General features: G+C 43.6%; 1 protein-coding gene across 1 annotated transcript in view; it reads left to right on the top strand.

Annotated features, from left to right (window-relative positions):
• SORD (sorbitol dehydrogenase) overlaps window positions 1–23088 on the top strand; it is a 31748-nt gene that overhangs the window by 2633 nt on the left and 6027 nt on the right. Inside the window, exons 2-7 of the mRNA XM_020912831.2 lie at window positions 7512–7545; window positions 11070–11234; window positions 13184–13343; window positions 18884–19002; window positions 21778–21843; window positions 22753–22928. Of these exons, the coding sequence (XP_020768490.2) occupies window positions 7512–7545; window positions 11070–11234; window positions 13184–13343; window positions 18884–19002; window positions 21778–21843; window positions 22753–22928 (720 nt within the window). The remainder of the gene's footprint in view (window positions 1–7511; window positions 7546–11069; window positions 11235–13183; window positions 13344–18883; window positions 19003–21777; window positions 21844–22752; window positions 22929–23088) is intronic.

Below are 23088 nucleotides of genomic sequence, written 5' to 3'. Positions count from 1 at the left end.
GTCCATGGGATTCTTCAGGTAGGAATACTGGAGTGAGTTGCCGTTTCCTTCCCCAAACACGTGCAACCCAACACAGACCCTTCTGGCCCTCACCACTCCCTCCTGAGCATGCTTGTCCCCCAGCACCTCCATAGGAGCCAATCTGGTGGGATATATCTGCCCTTGCACCCCCTTCTTTAAAGCAGATAGGCTAAGTGGTTTGGGGTTGAGTTGGGAGTAGACATCTCAGTGGCCACTTGAAACTTGTGGCCTGCCTACCAGCAATGAAACCTGATACCCAGCCTTCCTCTAATCTGTCTGTGAAAAAGGCAGGATTCCCTTTTCTTTCTCCAAGCTGTGGCTGTAGGGAAGGAAAAATTAAACCCCTTCACTATTAGGTAACTAGTGATCACCACAGTCACAGCAAGGGAAGAGTCAGTACTCCTTGGCCTGGGGACTTGGGCCTCTACTGTGGTTTGGGCTCTGGGGCATTTGTGTAAATCAGAGTGGGAGTGTGCACACACATATATACTGAGAGATTGCGGGTTTCTTTATAATTCCTTATAATAAGGACTTAGAACGTTCACTCCTTTACTCTCCCTTACCCCCACCATTTTAAATAGAGAACATGTGGACTTGAAAGAAACAGTGGAAGAGGTGACCAAGCTGAGGCACAGAGACAAACAGCTTATCAGCAAACACTGTCAGCTCGCTGAGGTCCTCTTCAAATGGAGACAGTAATGAGATCACAAGCCAAGTAGGGGCCAGAGTGGCCAGCAGCTCTACTGCTTCTGGTTGTGTGACTTGCCAGATTACTTTCCATTTCAATTCCTGTCTTTATAATGGGGATGATAGTAGTGCTCACCTCAGAGTTGTGTGAGAATTAGATAGTATTGGAGAGCAAGAAATTTTCCTGTACCCTTCTAGGTTCTTCTGGCTGGTCTGAGGTAGGACCTTGACATGAGATAGGAGAAAACCAAACAAAATTTTATTAAACATGCATACATGAGAGAGACCCAGGAAAACTGAGAAACTTGCCAAAATGGCCAAAGCCCTCACCTTAAACACCATCCACAGCTAAAGAGAAAGGGATGAGTGAAAAAAAAGAGAGAGAAAGGAAGATGTTGAGGGTGGGGAGAGTCAGTTATGGGAGGTTGCCAGGGAAAGCTCAGAAAACAAGGGTAAGGTTGTTATACAGATTTAAGTCATTGCCTTCTCCACTGATGAGTTTCAAGAGATTTGGTCATCTTCCTCTATTTGGTATATTGAGGGACATACACTTATAAATGAAGATTTTCCTTACAAATGTGTCACTTGGGTTTTCAGAACTTATTCAAAAATAACCAGCTTAAAATAATTAATATGCCCAAAAGACACATTTTGGGATGGTAAATTTTGCACCCTTACAGAATTCTTTCTCTGAATTATTATTTCATGGACTTGGGATATAAAATAGTCTAATTAGTTTTTCCCCAAAGAAGCTATTTGAGGGATAGTTTGTGTTTCCCCAACTATCTGAGATAAAGGACCAATTTTATTTTTGTTTCCAGTCGGTCATGGATCAATATGTTTGTATCACTGCATTTGGATGTTGTAGCAATGTCAAAATGCTGTAAACATTTCTAAATGCCCCTGCCAATAATTTCTGTACGTATTGCATCACCTATCAGCAGCAGTCCATCGACCATGCTGAGAACACGTTATCTCCCTTATTATTGCCGACCGGCTCGTTCAGATTTCAGACAGGAGTCTGGGGACAGGGGAAACAAGAGCAGCGCAGCCCCCACCTGGTGGAGGGGATGCAGTCAGATTCTTTTGTTTATGATTAGCTATGTGAAGAGGGAACTGGTTAAGGGAAAATAATCATTTCAGAGTGATGGGTTGATGTTGTTTAATTATAAAGGGCAGAGAAAATAGTGCATCAGCGTCGAGTTTAAACATTAATCAGAGCACCTTGAAGATATTTCTTAGTTTTTGCTCTGTGAGGAAATGTGTTATATCTGATGTCAAAAGAATTCCTCTGAATCTATATGATATTTTAAAAAGTAAGATAATTCTGCATCTGTAATACACATTCTTTCTTACATATACACTTGCTGTTAAGATTTTGGGTGAGGAGGAGAGGACTGTAGAAAGAGGGGAGTGTGAGCACACGGCAGCTGGGTGGTCCTAAATGTCAGGTCCCTCTCCCTGGTTTTGCTACCAGTGGGCCGAACTGCCAGCTTCTATAGGATTAAATTAAAGGGCCCTGAAAGGCTTAACGGAACAGCTGGGCTAAACTGGGAGATTACTGTGAGTGAGGCTGCTTAACCCTTTAATACCTGAGCTAGACTTATCAGTCAGAGGCAGTTGAAGCTGAATCTAAAACTCCTTCAGAAAACTGGAAAGTGGGGTAGTAGCAAATAGGCCAAAGAAATAGCTCCTTTCTTTTTTTTATCTTGATTATGTTCCAACAATAAAACAAAACAAAACCAGATAAGAACAGGCAATAAAATCCAGCAAATACCGCCATCTGTGCCAACAGATGCCATGGAAAGGCAATGCCAAAGGCCAAATGCAAAAGGCCAGGAAGTACAAAGCTAACATTTTCCCCTAAAAGCAGGAAGAGCAGTAAACAATACCACAAACAGGATTTTAACATTTTATATTATAAATCCTAGTGCTACTAAGAAACCTGGTAAAAGTAACCCTGTTCTGGTAGGAAAACTAGAATTATAGGTGGGTGTGGGGTAAATTTCTTTCAAACTTGCATGACAGAGAAATTAAGGAGGAGAAATGTATACTCATATATAACATTGATGTCCACTTCATAAGTCTTTTAGTGTGGCTGTTAAAGCTGGCAGTTTTCCCCAAACCAAATTTACATGAAGAACATTAATTATTGGAGAGAATATGGTCAGATTTTGTGAAGTGATATTCAGCTCAATAATTTTTTAGAAATGTTAATGTTCAGTTACCTAGACCTGAACACAATGAGCACTTAATCAGTAAATAAAGAACCACCTAATAGCTTCATGTGTAGTTATGCCCATAGGTTTTGAATCAGGAGGAATTTTTTTTAAGTCTATCACCGCTGAGAATCTTAACCATCATGTATGGATTCAATTGTAGGTGCTCCAGAAGCTCAGGGGAGGGAGGGTGGTAGGGATAGAGAAAGCTTTTTTGCAGGAGGTGACTGTTTCTCTCCATGTTCATGATTCAGCCGTGCCAGTCCCAGGGGTACAACCATCTATTGAACAACCCCACCTGGATGTCCCTGACACTGCAGCCTTTACACACCCAAACCTCAAATCTCCCTGAGTTCCCACAGGAATTAGGAAGCCATTCCAGATGACTCCCTTCCCCTCACTTCTCACTTCCTGTGGGATCTCAAGGAAGAAGAAAGAGGCTTGACCAGTGGAGAAATGGCCCCCTTGAGGTGAGGGAGTGAGTATAGGGTGGTTTGGGAATTGCAGGAGGCTTGCAAGGAGGTAGATAGCCTTCAAAATGAGGGGGTTTAGGATTTTGCAGGATCACTGGGCACTTTAAATGAATTTGCAATTTAGAAAGATTGTTATCAGCAGAAGGCTGGTTGGAGCCCAGAGAGCCTGGGCTGGAGGCTGGAGACCAGCTTAGTGAACTTTGCAGGAATGTCTGACCCTTCTACTTTGACCTCAAGTTTGCCAGGACCAGTGCCGGCTAGAACAAAGCCTCTTAGGGTAAAGTGGCCAAATGGAAAGCCTTTGAATTTTCCTCATACCCTCAAAACACCCTTCAAGCACTCAGGGGAGGGGGAAAGTTGAGGAGTGAGGGAAGCAAAAATAAGATTGTCTGCTCTGGTCTCCTTAAGGGTGCAGGGCAGCCAGCCAGCAGGTTGACAGGAGACCTGGCTGGTAGAGCAGGTGGCAAAGGTTGGCTGCAAGGGCCTGGGGTGAGAACGGCCCCTTTTTCCCAGCCGTGCCTGTTGTCCGTTACTCTGAGGCAGGGGCCACGGTCTGTACACTCAACTGTTAGAATCAAGCCAGAAAAATGCTGGAATCCTACTTGACTTTTCTTCTAAATTCCAGCCTTTTCAGAAGCAGTCAAGTTCTCTTAATGTTTGCATGAGAAACAAGAAATACAACTTTTCCCCAAAATAGTTTTAGAAGTTACCCTTTCAAAAGAAAAAGGACACGGTTGTCTAAAGCTGGTTCAACCATGTTGTGAGCTGATTATACAGAAAGGATTTTGATTTTATTTCTTTTGTAATAAGAGCTAACATTTACTACAAGTCAGGCACTCTTTTTTGCTTTTTTCTTTTTGGCTGAGCTGCACAGCTAGTGAGATCTTAGTTCTCTGACCGGGGATTGAACCCAGGCCCTTGGCAGAGAGAGTTTGGAGTCAGTGGACCACTGAGGAATTCCCGAGGGTTCTCTCTTTTATGATTATCTTCATTAGACAGAGGAAGAAAATTGGAAAGCACAACGATGTTATGTAACTGCCCCAAGGACACACAGTTCCTGGAGGGGAACCTGTATTTCAACACAGACAGATGATTCCAGAGTCATGTTGGCTAGAGGAGGGGGTGGGCACCTTCTCCTAATTTCTCCTCATCTTGAGATCATTGCTACCATCCAGGCAAGACATACTCAGATGGACAACTGGAAGTTGAGGAAAGGGGGCCAATAGGGCATATTCAAGGAATATATATTTAAGCTAATTTGAGACAATATATTTAGGAAAGGCAAGATAACATTTCGGATGTGAGATTCCCCTGAGATAATTCTGTGTTCCCACAAAGTTCTTCCTGAAGTATTTCCATGATTTATTTGTGGAGGTGGTGGAGGGGGAAGACCTGAAGGGCATAGAAGGGACTCAAAGTGAAAATGCTGTAAAACTTACATAACTCAGTAAAGAATGTTACTCAACTCCTTTCTATCCCCTGGTTACTATCACTCACAGAAAGATAAGAAATCCTGTTCAAGAGACTTTGAATATGCATGATGACAAACCTTTGGGAATGAAGAAAGGGGCCAGGGTTAAAAGTGAAATTTCGAGATCTCAGAGGAGCTAAGAAATTTTGATACATGAGAAATAGGATAAATTAATATCACTGCCGTAATATGAGACAGAAAAGGAGATTAAGTAAACAGGATTTAGCCAACATCATACCAAGGAACCAACCATAAATGAAAAGCAAGATTTCTTTTAGTAACCATGCTGTAATAACTTTCGAAAACATTGTGAGCCCTGCAGCCACGCTTAGGAAAATATTTACAAACCTAAGGACTGATCTTAACATGGTCTTGTGCTCGGGTGGCATGTCTCCTGCAGAGAAGGGAGAGGAGAGCCAAAACTGAGCTGTAAGAGTCTTTAGAATCAGCAGGAAAGAAAACAGAAAAAGAGATGGTTTTCAGGAAGGGGTATTTAAGTTCCCCATAATGTCTCTTCTGCTACTAAGGAAAAAGCAGGTTATTGGCACAGCACCCTCTAGTGTCCAGAAGAGACACTGCCGCTTTGCCCATGTGGTAAGACCAAAGTTGGTGAGCTCTGTTAACTCCCACACAGTTACAATTGAAATCTCTGGTGACCAAAGAGCAACTTGGTGCTCCTAACTGTTGCTTTGAGTTTGGATCTTACCATCTTTCCATCCAAAATTCCCAGTGCCTGGAAAGTTGCCTACTAGCACCTTTAGAGGGTTGTGGGGGTAGGGAGTGGGTGGGGATGGGGAGGGTGCAGTTCCATGTTTGGAATAAAAAGCCTTACTTAGTTTCATTTTAGCATGTAATTTAAATTTACATTCCATATAACAAACATAACCTTACACAGCAGTCCCTGATGCTGTATAAGGTCAGGTGTGGGACCAGCAACTTTGAGAAAGATTTTGGTAACAGCCAGCCACCTGGAGTTGCCCGTTTCTAGATGGCTTTCTTCCCTCCCTCCCTTCTCTCCTCCTCTCCTTTCCTCTCTTCCTTCCAAATGTATTAAGAGATGAAAAAACTGCCTCTTGTCCCCACATCATGCTACTTTGGGTGCAGCTCCATCATTTACTTCCTTATTGTTACTGTGAACAGATTGCTAAATCTCCCCGTTCCTCAACCTCATCATACCAAAAATGGGATAATAATAAAGGCATTACATTACATAGGGTTCTCCTGGGGATGAGTGTAGGTGATGCATGAGCAGCACTTAGCACAGGACTTGGCACAAAGAAGTTGGTCAGTGTTAATTAATGATCATGAGCATTAACCCTTTGACCTTTTGTTTCACTGGAGACAGGAAGTTCAAATAAGCATCAAGCTGTTATAACAGAAAAGACTGGTAATCTTGGATGAGCAAGAACCTCAGACATTCTGTGGAAATACTGTTATGGAGAGTGATTATTTAACAAGTACCAAGCCTCCCAGGTTTGGGGCAGAGCACTGTATCTGGTACCAGAGATTGAAGGCGTAGTCTTTGGCAACAACGTTCTTATCATGTTAGCAAAATAGTCCTAGGATTATTTATTGCTCCCATAAAAGCATCTGGGTGAGGCTTTGTGAAGGAGGCAAGCTTTGAGCCATGCTTCCATCCAGAGCACTCTGCATTGGGCCCAGTTCCAAAACTCTCATCATCTGATTGCTCCTTACATCACCCCTAGAGGAGAAAAGGCAAATTCCACTTTGAGGGTGCAATGGGATGCAATGAGACAGGCTTGGGAGTCAGACACACCTGAGATTAGACCTGGTTTGTCCACTCTGGTCCTATGACCTTGATAAAGTTTTTTAACTTGTTAATCTCAGGTTTCCCATCTGCAAGTGGTGGGCCATGTGCTATGATGTATGTAGAGCCCAGTAGACTGTCTGGCACATGGTATGTCCAATGAACAGTTTATTTGCATCTCCCTCTTTTTGCTTGGCTGCCTTCAAAGAATTAATAAAATGAACATTTGGATTTGGCCACTCACTGTCCTTCCACCTTGTCATTAGGAACTTCCTAGCTAGTTGGCAATGGGAAAAAAGCTTAGTAAATTATCATTATCCTCATCATAAATAGCTGTGAATACCAGATTACTTTTTAACCCAGTGAGCGTGGGCCAAATGAAGGTCCTCTGTGTCCCCGAAACTAAAACTCCATGTGGGAGGTTTTGAGAGAGAGCAACAAGTGTTGGTTTGTGCACTGATTTGAATGAGCGGAGCACACACAGTTTCCAACCTGTCCAGAGACAAAAGCCTTCCTGTGCAACTGCCGGAAACGCCTCATCCTTTCCCAGTACAAGTTTGCCAGACCAAATAAAACTACATAAGAAGGTATTATCCACATCCCATATTAGAGACCCAGAAGTATCCTTTCTGCCAGGGTGTGCAAGTTGTCTACTTTTTCTTGGTCCATGGCCCATTTCACCAGTGGGCTGGGCGAGATCAGCAGTTGGAGTCAGCAGGATTCAGGGTAGCCCCTCAGACATCCACCCAGCAGCAGGATGGTCTGAATCTGTGTTAATTATAAGAAGAAATATTTGAATGAAACTTTTTGAAATTTTCAGAAGGTAAAGTTGTTGTACATGCTAAATGATTTTTCTATTTTGTTTCCTTTAGGAAAACTATCCTATCCCTGAACCAGGCCCAAACGGTAGGTCCGTGGAATATTCAACTTGTCTTTTATTGTTTCCTGTTGTTTACCCTGGAGAGACACCTATGCTGTTCCTTTCTCTCTCTTTTCCTACTGTTTGTTACTTAAAAACCTCCATTAAAAAACCAGAGGGATGGGTGGGGGAGGGAGATAGGAGGGGGAATCAGGATGGGGGTACCCATGTGCACCCGTGGCTGATTCATGTCAGTGTATGGCGAAAACCATCACAATATTGTAAGGTAATTATCCTCCAATTAAAGTAAATAATTTAAAAAAAACTATGCTTTTGTTAGGCTTTCAACCTAGTTCTGTTGTCCACAGTATGACTGGATAGATTCAATCTGGCTGCTATATGAAATAAAAGAAACAGTGATAGAACCAGAGAAGTTACCATATCAAACTGCTGACTTGTCCCAGAGAATTTGACATAAAATTCTTCAGTTTATGGACAAAGGCAAAATTGTCCCTCTTTTGAACTAATGACAAGAGTTAGGTTACTCTGTCCTCTATAAACTTCCATTTGGGTGACCAAATCATGTCCTAACTCTAACCCAAATTTTGGAAAGGTGTGAGTCTATAGATCTTAATCTTGTAAATACGGAAGGGGACATCCAGGATGGTCTCCAAAGACCAGGATGTTCTATCCAGTGGGGATGGGAGGGGCTGCATAGAGCCCTCCCCTACTACCCTAATCAAACAGGAGCAGAAAGTGGGTTAGCACACTGGGGCAGGGCTCCTGCCACCTTTGCTCCATTCCCTCTGGCCAAACCTGCCCAGCTGAGCTGACCTGCACACTTCCCGGGGTGATGTCTCTACCTGGGGAGGTCGTGCCACTCTCCGAGCTGTGGCAGCTTCCAACCAACAGTTTCCCCATTCCTTTCCTCCCTGGGGTTCCGCAGCAGGAAGTGAGGCAGGTGGCAAGGGGCAAAGTGTCTATAGATCACTCATCCCACACCCAGCCACTCGGGTCTCTTTCTGTCCTTGATGAGTTGGGTACATGCTTCCCTGCCTAACCCCAGAACTGTAGCTTCTGTGTGAACATGAGACTGAACGCAGCTTTCCTGGAGCCTCTGGAGTTTTGTTACTCAAAGGTCAGTTGGGTTACTGATTTATAGCAATAAGAAGACAGATAATAGCTGTTTCTATCAGTGTTAAGCAAGTAATGTATGTTTAAGGCTCAAGTGTGTCTACCGAGATATGATATTCAGAGAAGTGAAAGGGCACTTCATTGTATTCTGAAAAGTCGGTATGGTTTCCAGAAGTGCCAAAAAGAAAGAAAGAAAAGAAAAGGGTTGTTCTGGACCCAGAGGATCCTTTTCACTTTCTCTCTCTGATGCAGTATTCTGCCCTCACTTTCTTATCGCTTGCCGCTCTTGAGTTGCAAAGGGAAATGATGGTAAATTTCAGCTAGCGTTCCAGCATCTCAGATGTAATCTCATGTTATAAATTGCTAACTTCAAGAGAGGAAACTCTGAGATAATTTTCATGACTCAAATGACTTTCCCCTACCTTTGATCCCAGGATGTGCCCTGCCACTTCTTACTCTCTTCACCAAGGATGAGAAAGTTCTACGGAGCCACACCTGGTGGATCTCCCGTGGTTTGTCACAAGGGCAGTGTGTAAGATATCCGAGTGCAGAGCAGAGCTCTGGGCTCTTTGTCTTTCTAGGGCAGAGCTTTTTCTCAGGGAGATACTTTGTGATGTGGTAAACTCGGTCACACTAGGCCAGTAATCCTTTAGGATTTATTTCAGCAAAGGGGCTCAGTTCAATCATTATTTTAAACTTGGAAAACTGACAACAACAATATCACCAAATCTCACTATATTCAAACCTGTGAAGGAGAAATGCCAGTTGAAATCTTTGGATGGTTTAAATTAAAGCTGCACTTTTGAGCAAAACAAGCATGAAGAACTCAGCCTGATAGCACACAAAGTATTGCCAAGCCTGAATTGTACTAGCCTCCTTCTCACGATAGATAAGAATCAGGCATGCATGCTCAGTTGCTAAGTTGTGTTGGACTCTTTGCAACACCATGGACTGTAGCCCACCAGGCTCCTCTGTCCTTGGGATTTCCCAGGCAAGAAGACTGGAGTGGGTTGCCATTTCCTATTCCAGGGGATCTTCCCAGCCCAGAGATTGAACCCACATCTGCATCTCCTACATTGGCAGGCAGGTTCTTTATCACTGAAGCACCACCTGGGAAGCTCAAGAATCAAGCATAGCATATTAATTGTCTGGAAACAGTTATCTCCTCAAAAAACACTTTTTTTTTCTGCTTAGGTGGTTGACACACTTCCTCCTACCTTTTATTTGGTGTATTAGAGTTCTCCAGGGAAATAGAACTGAGAGACATTAGTATTTATATTTATTTCTATTAGATTTATTATATAGAGAGAAATAGAGAGAGAGGAGCTGCTTAGTCTGAAATCGGTAGGGATAACCAGCAGGCTGAAAATTCAGGTAAGTCTTGAGGAGAATTCCATCTCCTTTAGGAAACCTCAGACTTTTTTAAGGCCTTCAACTGATTGGAGAAGGTTTATCGACATTATGGAGGATAATCTGCTTTACTCAAAATATACTGGTTTAAATGTTTGTTTTATTAAAGTATTATATAATTTACACATAGCATTATATTAGCTTTAGGTGAACATGATTATATGATATCTGTATATACTGTGAAGTGATCACCACAATGTCTAGTTAACATCTATCATTGCAAATAGCTATTGTATAGTTTTTTAAGATCTGTTCTCTTAGCAACTTTGAAATATGCAACACGGTATTATTAATATAGTCACCATTTTGTACATTACCTCACTGTGACTTATTAATATTTATTTTATAAGGAGAAGTTTGTTCCCTTTGACCCCCTTTACCCATTTCACCCACCTTCCACTCCTTGCCTCGCAACCACCAATCCATTTTCTGTATCTGTGAGTTTGGTAGGTTTTTGTTTTGTTTCGGTTTTAGATTCTGCATATAAGTGAAATCATATTGTATTTGTCTTTCTCTAACTTGTTTCACTTAGCACAATGCCCTCAAGGTCCATTCATGTTGTTGCAAATAGCAAGATTTCCTTTTTAATGGCCAAATAATATTCCATTGTATATATAATGCCACATTTTCTTTGTCCATTCCTCCATCAGTGGACACATAGATTGTTTCCATAACTTGACTATTGTAAATAATACTGCAGTTAACATGAATGTGCTTAAATGTTAATCACATCTAAAAAGTAACTTCCCAGCAACATCGAGCATTTGACCAAAGAGCTGGACACCTTAGCCAAGCCAAGCTGATGCATAGAATTAGCCCTCACATGCAGTTATTTTGCTGTTTGGAAGCTTTCTTGCCTTGTAAGACTTAGTCAAGCTGCTTTTTAGCTTTTTTTTCTCTGTGATTTAAGTTTTATACCTGACCTTGTAACCAAACCGTCTCATTTGTCCAGAGAAAAAACACCTCAGAGAGACAGAGGGGTCCTTCCTTTTCTCACTTGTTTTCTCCTTCTCCTTTCTCTTATCAGAGGTGCTTCTGAAGATGCATTCTGTTGGAATTTGTGGCTCAGATGTCCATTACTGGCAGCATGGTCGAATTGGAGATTTTGTTGTGAAAAAGCCAATGGTGCTGGGGCATGAAGCTTCAGGAACAGTTGTAAAAGTGGGATCATTGGTCAGGCACCTACAACCAGGTCAGCAAAGCCCTTTTGCCAATGGATTTGTTTATTCATTCAGCACATATATTTTTGTGTGATTTTTCAGGGCCAGGCCCTCTGGCAAACACTGGGGACACAGCAGTGAACAAGACAGTCTCAGTCTCTACATACTTGGATCTTACACAGGGGAAGGCAACTGGGACAGACAATTAATCAAAATTGTGTTGAGGGCAGCAGAGGGGAATCCAGGGTGCAATGAGTGTATACTACTCTCCAGAACCCTGGCTCAGCTGAGGAAGAGACAATGAATTCAACACCTGAAGACAAGTAAGAAATAAGCCAGGTAAAGGGGAGGGGCAGATGTTGCAGCCACAGGAACCACAGAATATCTCTACGTGCTGAGAACCAGGGCCTTCCATGCAGCATTGATTTTATTGGATGGCTTGGAAACCATCGATAATTTTTTGTTGCTATAGTTTAGTCAATAAGTTGTATCTGACTTTGCGATTCCATGAACTGTACCCTGCCAGGCTTCTCTGTCCATGGGATTTTCCAGGCAAGAATACTAGAGTGGGTTGTCATTTCCTCCTTTAGGGGATCTTCCTGATCCAGGGATCGAGTCCAAGTCTACTTGGCAGGTAGATTCTTTATCACTGAGCTACCTGGGAATTTGCTTAATTCAAGGAGGAATTCTCAGCTACGGCAGATTGCGATGTTCCCCAACGCAGTGAATTAAATCCAAGCTGTCTTGGAACAGCCAGCTGTGGCTTTAACCTTCTTTTCCTGGTGAGACTACCTCATAGTCTGGAAACAACAGATTCTCTCTGGGAAGGAGAGAGTTCTCAGGAGGTGTCATCCTGTGTTAGTTACGAGGCCCTCTGAGCCTGGCTGCACCAGGAGGGATCCACTAGCTCTGAAGAAGCTAGGTATGTGTCTGCATTTTGTCAGCATCTAAATTTTACCTTAACAAGAAACCATAAACAAGTATTGTACTGTAGTTATGATATGCAAGCTACAGTATAATGATATGAAGCTGAGTGATATGTACTTGTATGTGCAGCCTACTTTGAAATGCATTCGAAAAGAAGGTGGATTGATGGGTGGAAGAGAGAGAAATAGATGGGATGGATATGTGATAAAATCAATGTAGCTAAATGTTAATTGAAGAAACAGGTAGAGAACGTCTGGGTGTTCATCATACAGTTCTTTCAACTTTCCTGTATGTTTTGCAACTCATGGGATAAGTTGCAAACTCAACTTATCATGGGATAAGTCATGCAAACTCATGACTTTGTTGTATGTTTGAAATTTTTCATACTAAGAAGTTAGAAGAGCCAGTCTAAGGCTGGGTTTCCAAGTGGACATAGTGAGACATGGAGTAGAAGTACCGTAGAGCCGGCTGTTCACAACCCTTAGTGTTACTCTGATGTACAGAGTCTGAAGCCTCTATGGGTCATTTGCCTTAGTGGTTCCACTAACCAGGAATCAGTTATTGTCTAGGAGGCTGAACACAAGATGTGCCATCATTATGGCTCCTGTCAGCATATTATCAAAACAGGGAAGAAAAAGCTCTGCAAATTCCACACACTAGCTACCTCTTTTGCAGCAGTTTGAGATGGGAACAAAACCTGGCTTGTTGGGACTAGTTATGTTTCCTAAGCTGGGAGGTGGCTATGGAACTGGAGGACTTATCCCATGAGTCGAAAAAGGGCAGGCAGGCCAAAGCATCCTGTGGAGAAGAGGGCTGAGGTCATTTTCTGACTTCATTTCTGGAAGAAGTCATTTTCTTCCAGAGTGTGTGCCACCTGTGGTATTTGCTTCGGAGACACCAACAGGCTGGGCTTTCCTGGACTACCCTGGGTCCCCAGTGGGGAGGGAGGCTCATTCGGCCAGATCCCCCTGCTGGCATCAACCTATGAGCATGTGACTCTCAACAGCATCTCTGCCCCTCTGTTTGTTTGTTTGGATGTTTTGTTTTCCTCCAGGTGATCGTGTCGCCATCGAGCCTGGTGCTCCTCGAGAAACTGATGAGTTCTGCAAGATTGGCCGATACAATCTGTCACCTACCATCTTCTTCTGCGCCACGCCCCCCGATGACGGGAACCTCTGCCGGTTCTACAAGCACAATGCTAACTTCTGCTACAAGTCAGTGCCCAGGGCCCAGCCACGGCCCCTGGGACCTCTTCGCTGATGTTTGTTTGGTGTTCTTTCTTCTAGTTTCCTGCAGTGGTTTTTCCTTCTTTTACGCTCATAGTTCCAGACATTAAGCATTCTCTCTGCAGGCCTGCCTTTCTTGGATGCATTGAAGACGGGTCACCAGGCTAGGGATAGGACTGACCCTCAGTGCTTAGATTTAGTCATTCAGTCTAACTTTCCCTCAAGTAGAGCAATAATAGAAAATCATCGCTGAAATCAGTCACTCCTCTCCAGCCATCTTGGAGGTAACTTATTGGGATTGTCCTCTGTTATTGGTTTCCACTGCAGTTATAACAAAGATATCTCGTAACAATAGGAACCTTAACAACAAGAACAACAATGGCAGCAACAACCAGGGTTTACTGTGGCGTAGAGTCACAGGGCATGAGCTTTGGGACCCTGGATCAACTCACTCCTAGTGAGTGACTTTGTGGAAATGAACTTAACCTTCTTCACTTCAGTCTCTTTAACCACCTGGAGATTAAATGCGACCATTCATGTAAAGACGCAGTGATTGTTATTACCTGCCTGGCCTTGTGCTATTAAGTTCTCTGCATGGCTTGTTTGACTTCCATAAGAGTGATGGTGAGGTGGACCCCAGGATTATGTGAGAATGAGCAGAGGTAGGAGAAGGCTGATTAGCTTGGACCCAGAACAGAGCCAGAAGTCCAGACAGGGTGGCTGTGATTCTCAGGCTCTTGTCCGGTCCTCACTATCCTGGCTCAGCTTTCAAAGTGATTGGGGAACTTGTGTCTGGCAGAAACGGAGTGCTCCACCTCAGCACGGGCCTGGCCCTGGGGCTCTGGGATGCTGGTGTGCTACTGTCCTTCCCAACCGGCCAGTCGTGTTCTCCGCACCCCAGCCTGGCCCCAGTAGTGGCTCTTTTGGCCAAGATGGGGCTTGTCTAGTGGAAGCCAGGACTCGTCACAGGGGCAGTCTGACAGATCTGAGTTTTCTAGTGCCTACTGGAAGCCTTGAGAGGAGTCACAGGCCAGGGGCCTCATGATGAGTTTAAGTTGGCATTCGAGGAGGGACCAAGTTACAAGGGCAGAGTCTGCCTTTGAGCAAGTGGTTCCTAAACCAGCCCACCTTTCCTGGGCCCTTTCCAAGTCAAGGTGCCCAACAAGTTTTTTGTGGAAGGCAGAAGAGCATAGTGATAAAGCTTGAGACTAACCGCTGATCTCTCCTATTTGCCAACTGTGTGACCTTGAGCAAGTTAAACTTTGTAATCTCAATCTTCTAGATGGTAAAATGGAAATAATAGCATCAATATGATGAAATACATAGAATTAGTACATTTTAGTGCATTAATTCAATGGGAAAAGGGTATCGGGTACTCAACACAAGGCCTGGCACATAATAGAAGCTCAGTAAACAGTGCCATGACTGCGTCATAGCTGTGGCCTTATGTCTGGGGGATGGTACCAGGATAGGGCCTGGGAATGGAGAGCAGGGGTTGTAAGGAAAGGTGGGGAAGGAAGTGTCCTGGTTGGCGATGGCAACGGGAGGGCCATGGAGGGCCTCCAGGGGACACACTACCCCCACTTCTCTTCCTCTGCAAGGGTACTTTGTGTCTGTGTCCCCAGCCTAGCCCTGGATCCACACCCTCTTCTCTTGTTTTTCTTTGTGAGGATTTGCACACCACCACAGCTTCTTTATTTTCCTACCCACCTTATTTTCTATCTTCCTGCTTCCCCCTTGGCTTCTTGATCATTCTTTAACCTTTGCCTCTTCCCTGAATCCCACTGTGAAAACCACCAAGTTGCCTTCTCATTTTCTGGTGTTTCAGTTCAGTTCAGTCACTCAGTCGTATCCGACTCTTTGTGACCCCATGTACTGCAGCACACCAGGCTTCCCTGTCCATCACCAACTCCCAGAGTTTATTCAAACTCATGTCCATTGAGTCGGTGATGCCATCCAACTACCTCATCCTCTGTCATCCCCTTCTCCTCTCGCCTTCAGTCTTTCCCAGCATCTGGATCTTTTCAAATGTGTCAGTTCTTTGCATCAGGTGGCCAAAATGTTGGAGTTTCAGCTTCAACATCAGTCCTTCTAATGAATATTCAGGACTGATTTTCTTTAGGATGGACTGGTTGGATCTTCCTGCAGTCCAAGGGACTCTCGAGTCTTCTCCAACACCACAGTTCAAAAGCATCAATTCTTCGGCACTCAGCTTTCTTTATAGTCCAACTCTCACACCCATACATGACTACTGGAGAAACCATAGCCTTGACTAGATGGACCTTTGTTGGCAAAGTAATGTCTCTGCTTTTTAATATGCTGTCTAGGTTGGTCATAACTTTTCTTCCAAGGAGTAAGTGTCTTTTAATTTCATGGCTGCAGTCACCATCTGCAGTGATTTTGGAGCCCCAAAAAATAAAGTCTGCCACTCCACTGTTTCCCCATCTACTTGCCATGAAGTGATGGGACCGGATGCCATGATCTTAATTTTCTGAATGTTGAGCTTTAAGCCAACTTTTTCACTCTCCTCTGGTATTTAGAAAATCATGCTTCCAGTGTTTAGAAAATCAGGAACAGTTAGAGTTGGAAAGAAACTCATCCCCTTTCCCTCAGCCTTCACCTAATAAGGTTGGGGAAAGAGGACCAGCAGCTCTTCCCAGGTCTGCGGCAAAAGGGCTACTCCCAGGACTCTGGCTCTATGTGTGATAAGGCAACATCTCCCTTATCAGTGGAATAACCAACAATATCAGTGGAATATCCAACATCAGTGGAATAACCTCCCACAGGATAATCCTTTCTCATCACCATCTCCAATCCCATTTTCTGTTTTTGTTTCTGTTTTTAATTGGCTGCTTTGGGTCTTTCTTACTGTAAATGGGCTTTGTCTAGTTGTGGAAAGTGGGAGCTACTCTCCAGTTGCCAAGTGTGGGCTTCTAGTTGCAGTGGCTTCTCTTGTTGTGGAGCACATTAGTTGTGGCCTGGTGGGCTCAATATTTGCAGTTCATGGGCCCTACAGCTCAGGCTCAGTAACTGTGGTTCACAGGCTGAGCCACTCCAAGGGATGTGGGATCTTCCTGGACCAGGGATCGAACCAGCGTCCCATGTATTGCAAGGCAGATTCTTAACCACTGGACCACCAAGGAAGCCCCTCCCCTTGGTATTCTTATGTCATAGGGAAGTCAGAGTGAGGATGAGAAGAGCACACAGTTCCTGACCACAGGCCACCCTCACTTTAGTCCCAGTACCAGCTTTGAGCGAGGCCCAAATGTGATGAGGCAGGACTGTTGGAGAGAGTGTGTGTGTGACTGGGGGTCTTTGAGAGAGTTTGCAAGTCGTTATTTCTCTTCAGAGTTTTTTTCCTTAATATTGAATTGATGGGATAGATTCAGTGGGTAGAGGGATGATGACAGTCAGAGCAGAAGAGTGGGTTGGGGTGGGGGAAATGGTGTAAGAGAAGCAGAGGGGAGGGGAGAAAGAAGGGGTTGTGGGCACCAGTCAGGCTGAATGTAGACCTTGTTATTTATCTTGTGGAGGGTTGTGAACAGAAGGATCACAGAGATGAGCCCATGGTTTGGCTTATGCTTATTTCTTGTTGGAACTTGAGGGATTTCATGTTCTTGCATGTGGAGGTTTTGGGAGCATTGAATAAGTACTGGGCAGTAAGGATCTAGCAAAAGTTAACTACAAAACTGCTTGTACCAAAAGGCAGCTGATGTGGGACAGGCAGAGGATATGAAATCGGGAGATCTGGGTTCAAATTCTTACTTTCTTGCTCACTAGGCTTGTAATTTGGGGCAGGTCTCTTAATGTCTTCTGGCTTCAGTTCTGCTCAGTTCAGTTCAGTTACTCAGTAGTGTCCAACTCTGTGACCCCATGGACTGCAGCACGCCAGACCTCCCTGTCCATCACCAACTCCTGGAGTTTACTCAAACTCATGTCCATTGAGTCAGTGATGCCATCCAACCATCTCATCTGCTGTCGTCCCCTTCTCCTGCCTTCAGTCTCTTCCAGTGCTAAGAACTGAGTCAGTTCTTCACATCAGGTGGCCAAAGTATTGAAGTTTCAGCTTCAACATCAGTCCTTACAATGAATATTCAGGGCTGATTTCCTTTAGGATAGACTGGTTGGCTCTCCTTGCCGTCCAAGGGACTCTCAAGATTCTCCTCCAACACCACAGTTCAAAAGCATCAGTTCTTTGGCGCTCAGCTTTCTTTATGATCCAACTCTCACATCCATACATGACTACTGGAAAATCATAGCTTTAACTAGACGGACCTTTGTTGGCAAAGTAATGTCTCTGCTTTTTAATATGCTGTCTAGGCTGGTCATAACTTTTCTTCCAAGGAGTAAGCGTCTTTTAATTTCATGGCTTCAATCAGTTCTGCTTCTGTAGAGTAAAAAACAAAGCCTTGTAATTCCCTGGCAGTCCAGTGCTGAGGGCCTGGGTTTAGTCCCTGTTCACAGCCAATGGCTCAGTGGGTAAAGAATCCACCTGCAATGCAGGAGACACAGGAGACTCGGATTCAATCCCTGGGTCTAGAAGATCCCCTGGAGGAGGAAATGGCAACCCCTCCAGTATTCTTGCCTGAAAAATCTTATGGACAGAGGAGCCAGATGGGCTACAGTCCATGAGGTCGCAAAGAGTCAGACACGACTGAGCGACTAAGAATGCATGGGGAACCAAGATCCTGCAAGCCACCAAAAAAAGAAAAAACCAACAAAGCTAGCCCTTCCTGCTTGATAAGGTCATGCTGAGGATTAAATGAGATAATGGAGGAGAAAGCTCTCTAATCTGTAAAGTATTATGCAAATATTTGCTGTCTTCACCAGTGGTATCTGAAAAGGGTCAAGATGCCAGAGGACAGGGAAGTGAAAGCCAAGAACCCAGTGATGAAGGTGACACAGTATTTAATCTGCTATGTGGAGACAGGCCCTTCCCCATCTTACCCAGTCCAGAGACAGCCAGGCAGCTGCTGCTAGCACATGTGGTTCTTCTGGAGCGTGTAATATGGGGGACAACGTAGAGTGATGTCAGCTTCTAATCACTGTTTTGCAAAGCTGCTGATAGTCTGGGTTGTTTGCTAAAATGAAACCAGAAAGGCTATAAGTTTGAGAAGCAGATGAAATGCTGGGATGTGGTTAAGTTAAACCCCTGTGAAATGAACTTTTCATTTATTAAAGACAGCCACACCACACCTTGTCTTGGCTGGCATTTTCAGAGGGAGGCAGTATGATACGGGCTCTGGAATCAGATGTACCTGGCTTCCAATTTAAACCCTTTAGGATTCTCAGTACTCCCTGATTTTAAACTTTTGGAGCAAGTCATTCACTCCTCCAAAACTTGCTTTCCTTGTCTGTAAAGTGGGAATGATTATGTCTACCACAGAACTATTCTGAGGATTTACAAGAGAGAATATATGTAAATTGCTTAGCACTTTTGCTCAGCATATAAATAAAAGCTCAGTAAATATTAGCTATTGTTATTATTGTTAACCTAGAGGGACTGAGTATGTTGAATGACTCCTCAGGCTTCCTGACAATGTCACCTTTGAGGAAGGGGCCCTGATTGAGCCACTGTCTGTGGGGATCCATGCCTGCCGGCGAGCTGGAGTCACCCTGGGGAACAAGGTCCTTGTGTGTGGAGCTGGTAAGAAACAGATGTCACTATGGTTATGAGTTCATTAAAGGGGAATGTGAGATCCCTGCCCATCTCATCCCCCTTCCAAGGGCTGAAATCAACTCTCGAATCTCTCTAGTTAGGATTACAGTGTGCCATTCCTTCAATGACAAGCACTGTGCTAGATAAATATTTGCAGGCAAGGTAGCTAACTAATGTTATTTCCTAGGCAACATAACTCATTTGCTCACTTTAAAGAGTGCATTTTGGGATTATTTTTTCAACCCTTGGCAGGAAACTACAGAAATATTTTTGGGATTAAAGGGAAGGGTATCTTTTGGAGCTTTCAGATCATCCCAGAGAATTGGTCTCCCAGTCTTTCAAGAATGAGATGGCTACTACTTAGGACCAGCAGGAGTGAGTCCCAGCCCATGGGGAGCCAGCACTCTGCCCACGTAGGCTTACAGCTAGCTCCTTCTTCCTCCTCTGCTTCCACCCAGCTGAACAAACCTGGCAACCTCAGATTGAATCATCTAGGCTTCTAACTGTTTCAGGTGACCCAGACAACATGCTTCACTCCTTGTGGGTGTGATCTGGTATACACTTTTTTTTTATTACTGAGGTTTAACTGATGTATAACATTCTATTAGTCTCAGGTATATAATATAGTGATTTTTATATTTGTGTATATTGCAAAATGATCACCACAATAAGTCTAGTCAACATCTGTCACCACATATAGTTATAAAAGTGTTTTTCTCATGGTGAGAACTTTAAGATCTGTTCTTTTAACAGCTTTCATATATGCAATACAGTATTATTAAGTATAGTCACCATGCTGTGCATTCGATAACCAGGACTTATTTATTTTGTAACTGAAAGTGTGTACCTTTTGACCCTCTTCATCCATTTCTTCACTGCCACCACTACCTCTGGCAATCCAGTCTAGTCTCCATAAGTATGAGCTCAGGGTTTTTATGGCTGAATAATATTCCATGTGTATGTGTATACACCACATTTTCTCTGTCTGTTCATCCACTGATGAACACTTAGATGGTTTCCATGTCTTGGCTGTTGTAAATAATGCTGCAGTGATTATGGGAGTGGAGATACATTTTGAGTTAGTGCTTTTGTTTTCTTTGGATAAGATTCTACTTCTGAGAAGAAGTAGAATTGTCAGATCACATGGAAGTTCTAGTTTTAATTTTTAATTTAATCTCCATACTGTTTTCCATAGTGTCCTGACTGGTTTACATTCCCAACCAACAAATGCATAAGGTTTTCCTTTTCTCCATATCCTCCCTGACACCTGTTACTTGTTGTGTTTTTGATAAAAGCCTTGCTGACAGGTGTGCAGTGATGTCTCTTTGTAATATTGATTTGAATTTCTCTGATTATTGATGTTGAGCATCTTTTCATGTTTATGTTGCCCATCTGTATATATTCTTTGGAAACATGTCAAGTCATATTCTCTGCCCATTTTTAAATTAGATTGTTTTTCTGCTGTTAAGTTGGGTAAGTTCTTTATATTTTTGGAGATTAATACCCGTATCAAAGATATGATTTGCAAATATTTTTCTCCTACTCAACAAGTTGCTTTTTTCATTTTGTTGATGTTTCCTTTGTTATGCAGAAGTTTTTTAGTTTGATATGGTCCCAGTTGTTTATTGTTTATTTTTATTTTTTTTGCCACACCATGCAGCTTGCAGTATCTTAGTTACCTGATCAAAGACTGAACCCGGGCCCTTGGCAGTGAAAACATGGAGTCCTAACCACTGGACTGCCAGAGAATTTCCCACTTGTTTATTTTTGCTTTTATTGCCATTGTTTTTGCTGTCAAATCCAAAAACTCATCAAGACTGATGTCAAGGAGCTTACTACTTGTGTTTTCTTCTAGGAGTTTTAGGGTTTCAGGTCTTATGTTCAAGTCATTAATCCATTTTGAGTTAATCCTTATACACTTTGTGACTGATTTTCTTTGGCAGAGCCAAATAAGTGACTACAGGACTTCCTATGAGGGGTGAGGGTGTAGAACAGACGTGCCCTATGTCAATAGTTAAGAGTTATATGACATATATATATTTTTATTTTTTTTTTTTTGCCATACCACATGGCTTGTGGGATCTTAGGTTGTTGACCAGTGATCAAACCCATGCCATTGGCAGAGAAAGCACAGGGTCCTAACAGTTGGACCTCCAGGGAATTCCTCTTTTTAATAGCTGTATAGTGTCCTGCTATAGTTTACTTAACCTGTTTGTTGGCTATTTCCTAATGTTTTGCTTTCTGGGCAAACTCACTAGCTCACTTTTGGAGTGTCCAAAAAGTAGATCCTCAAAGGCATTCTGCATAACTTTATTTGTGGTCTGGTTTTTGTGTTAAAACCATCTAGCACACCGATAAAATGGGGAAGCAGGTGATCTTTGGGCTGATTCTTAGGCACCCGAGCAATCTTGGAGCTGCCTGAGCAACTGGGTCAACCTAGGACACCCTGACAGGATGTCACAGGGGTCACCTTAAAGGATACGTCTCACCTTGGGGAGACGTGAGGGGTTCTAAAAAGGTGGGTAGGGGGCAAAGAGAACGGGAGCCCAGCACTGGGAGCAGATTCCAGGTAGAGAACAAGTACTCATGTGTTCATTCACTCATGCACTCAACAAACAGTTGTTAAGGTCTCACTGTAAGTCAGGGACTGGGGCAGAGATGCTAGAGGCCCACAGAAGATACAGTTTCTGTCCCTGGCCTGGACAAGGGGGAGAGCTGGTGTTTGATATTTCAAAATTGTCTCCTATTTCCTCTTTTATTCAGGGCCAATTGGACTGGTCAGTTTGCTTGCAGCCAAGGCAATGGGTGCAGCTCAAGTGGTGGTGACTGGTAAGTTTTTCTTAAGAAAACCACTGATAGGGTTTTCTTCTTTCTAAATCTCCTTAAGGCAGGAGCAGCTGGGTCTACAGTTTTGAGGCAAGGTCATGAAACCTGTTTCCTTCCTGGAGTACTGGGTTTTTAGAGAGGCTCCTGCTCTTTTCTTCTGGGCTCCAGGGGATGACCAAGTCAGGGCTCAGAAGGAGATTCTTTTGAAGCTTCCGGGAGAGGGTGGCTGCTGCAGAAAAGAGAACCTGGCTCTTTATATGTGAATCTCAGATACCTATACTGCCCATTTGGTCCTAAGAAGAGACTCAGCCCTTGTTTGACCAAACTCAGAGGGTGAGTGTGTGTGTGACATGAAGTTAGTTGGGTGTGTGATATGTTTATAAGAAGATGTTTATATGTGAGATATGTGATATGAATGAGAGACATGAGTATGTATGTGTGAGGAGAGGCTATCTGACAGCATATGTGAGTATGTGAGTGTAGAGCAGTGTGGTATAAACTGAAGCTGTGTGTATGTATGTGGAGAAGGCATCTGTGAGAGAGTATGTATGTATGTGTGTAACGTATCTGAGAGTGTGTGGGTGAACATGTAGAGTTGTGTGCTGTATGGGGTATTGTGAGTATTTTCGGGGAATGGGGTGCAGAAGGGTGTCACTGTGTATTTTGTTTGAGGAGGTGAGAGAGTATATGTGTATATCTGTGGAGATCTGTGGTAGGATGGGGGTATATGGGGATATAGAAGAGTGTGCATGTTTGAGAAGTTATCGAGAGATTATGTGTGAGGGTGTGTGTGTTGGGCTCAGCCACACCACTACACAGAGCTTCCTTGCCATCAGAATCTGCATCTTCATTTTGGCTCCCTAATCCACTGTCCAGTCTCTTAGTTTGAAAGAAACTTTTGTTCACCTTTAGATCTGTCAGCCTCTCGGTTGTCTAAAGCCAAGGAAGTTGGGGCTGATTTCATCCTCCAGATCTCCAACGAGAGCCCTCAGGAAATAGCCAAGAAAGTGGAAGGCCTGCTGGGCAGCAAGCCAGAAGTCACAATTGAGTGCACAGGGGTGGAGACCTCCATCCAGGCCGGCATCTACGTGAGTAGGGATAAGGCGAAAGTGTTAAGTCAGTCATGTCCAACTCTTTGCGACCCAATGGACTGCAGCCCACCAGGCTCCTCTGTCCATGGGATTTCCCAGGCAAGAATACTGGAGTGGGTTGCCCTTCCCTTCTCCAGGGACTGTTCCTGACCCAGGT

This window comes from Odocoileus virginianus, chromosome 6, assembly GCF_023699985.2.
Source record: "Odocoileus virginianus isolate 20LAN1187 ecotype Illinois chromosome 6, Ovbor_1.2, whole genome shotgun sequence".
In the NCBI taxonomy this organism is placed as follows: Eukaryota; Metazoa; Chordata; class Mammalia; order Artiodactyla; family Cervidae; genus Odocoileus; species Odocoileus virginianus.
Note: the sequence above shows the minus strand (reverse complement) of the source record. Positions and strands in the feature narration are given on the sequence as shown.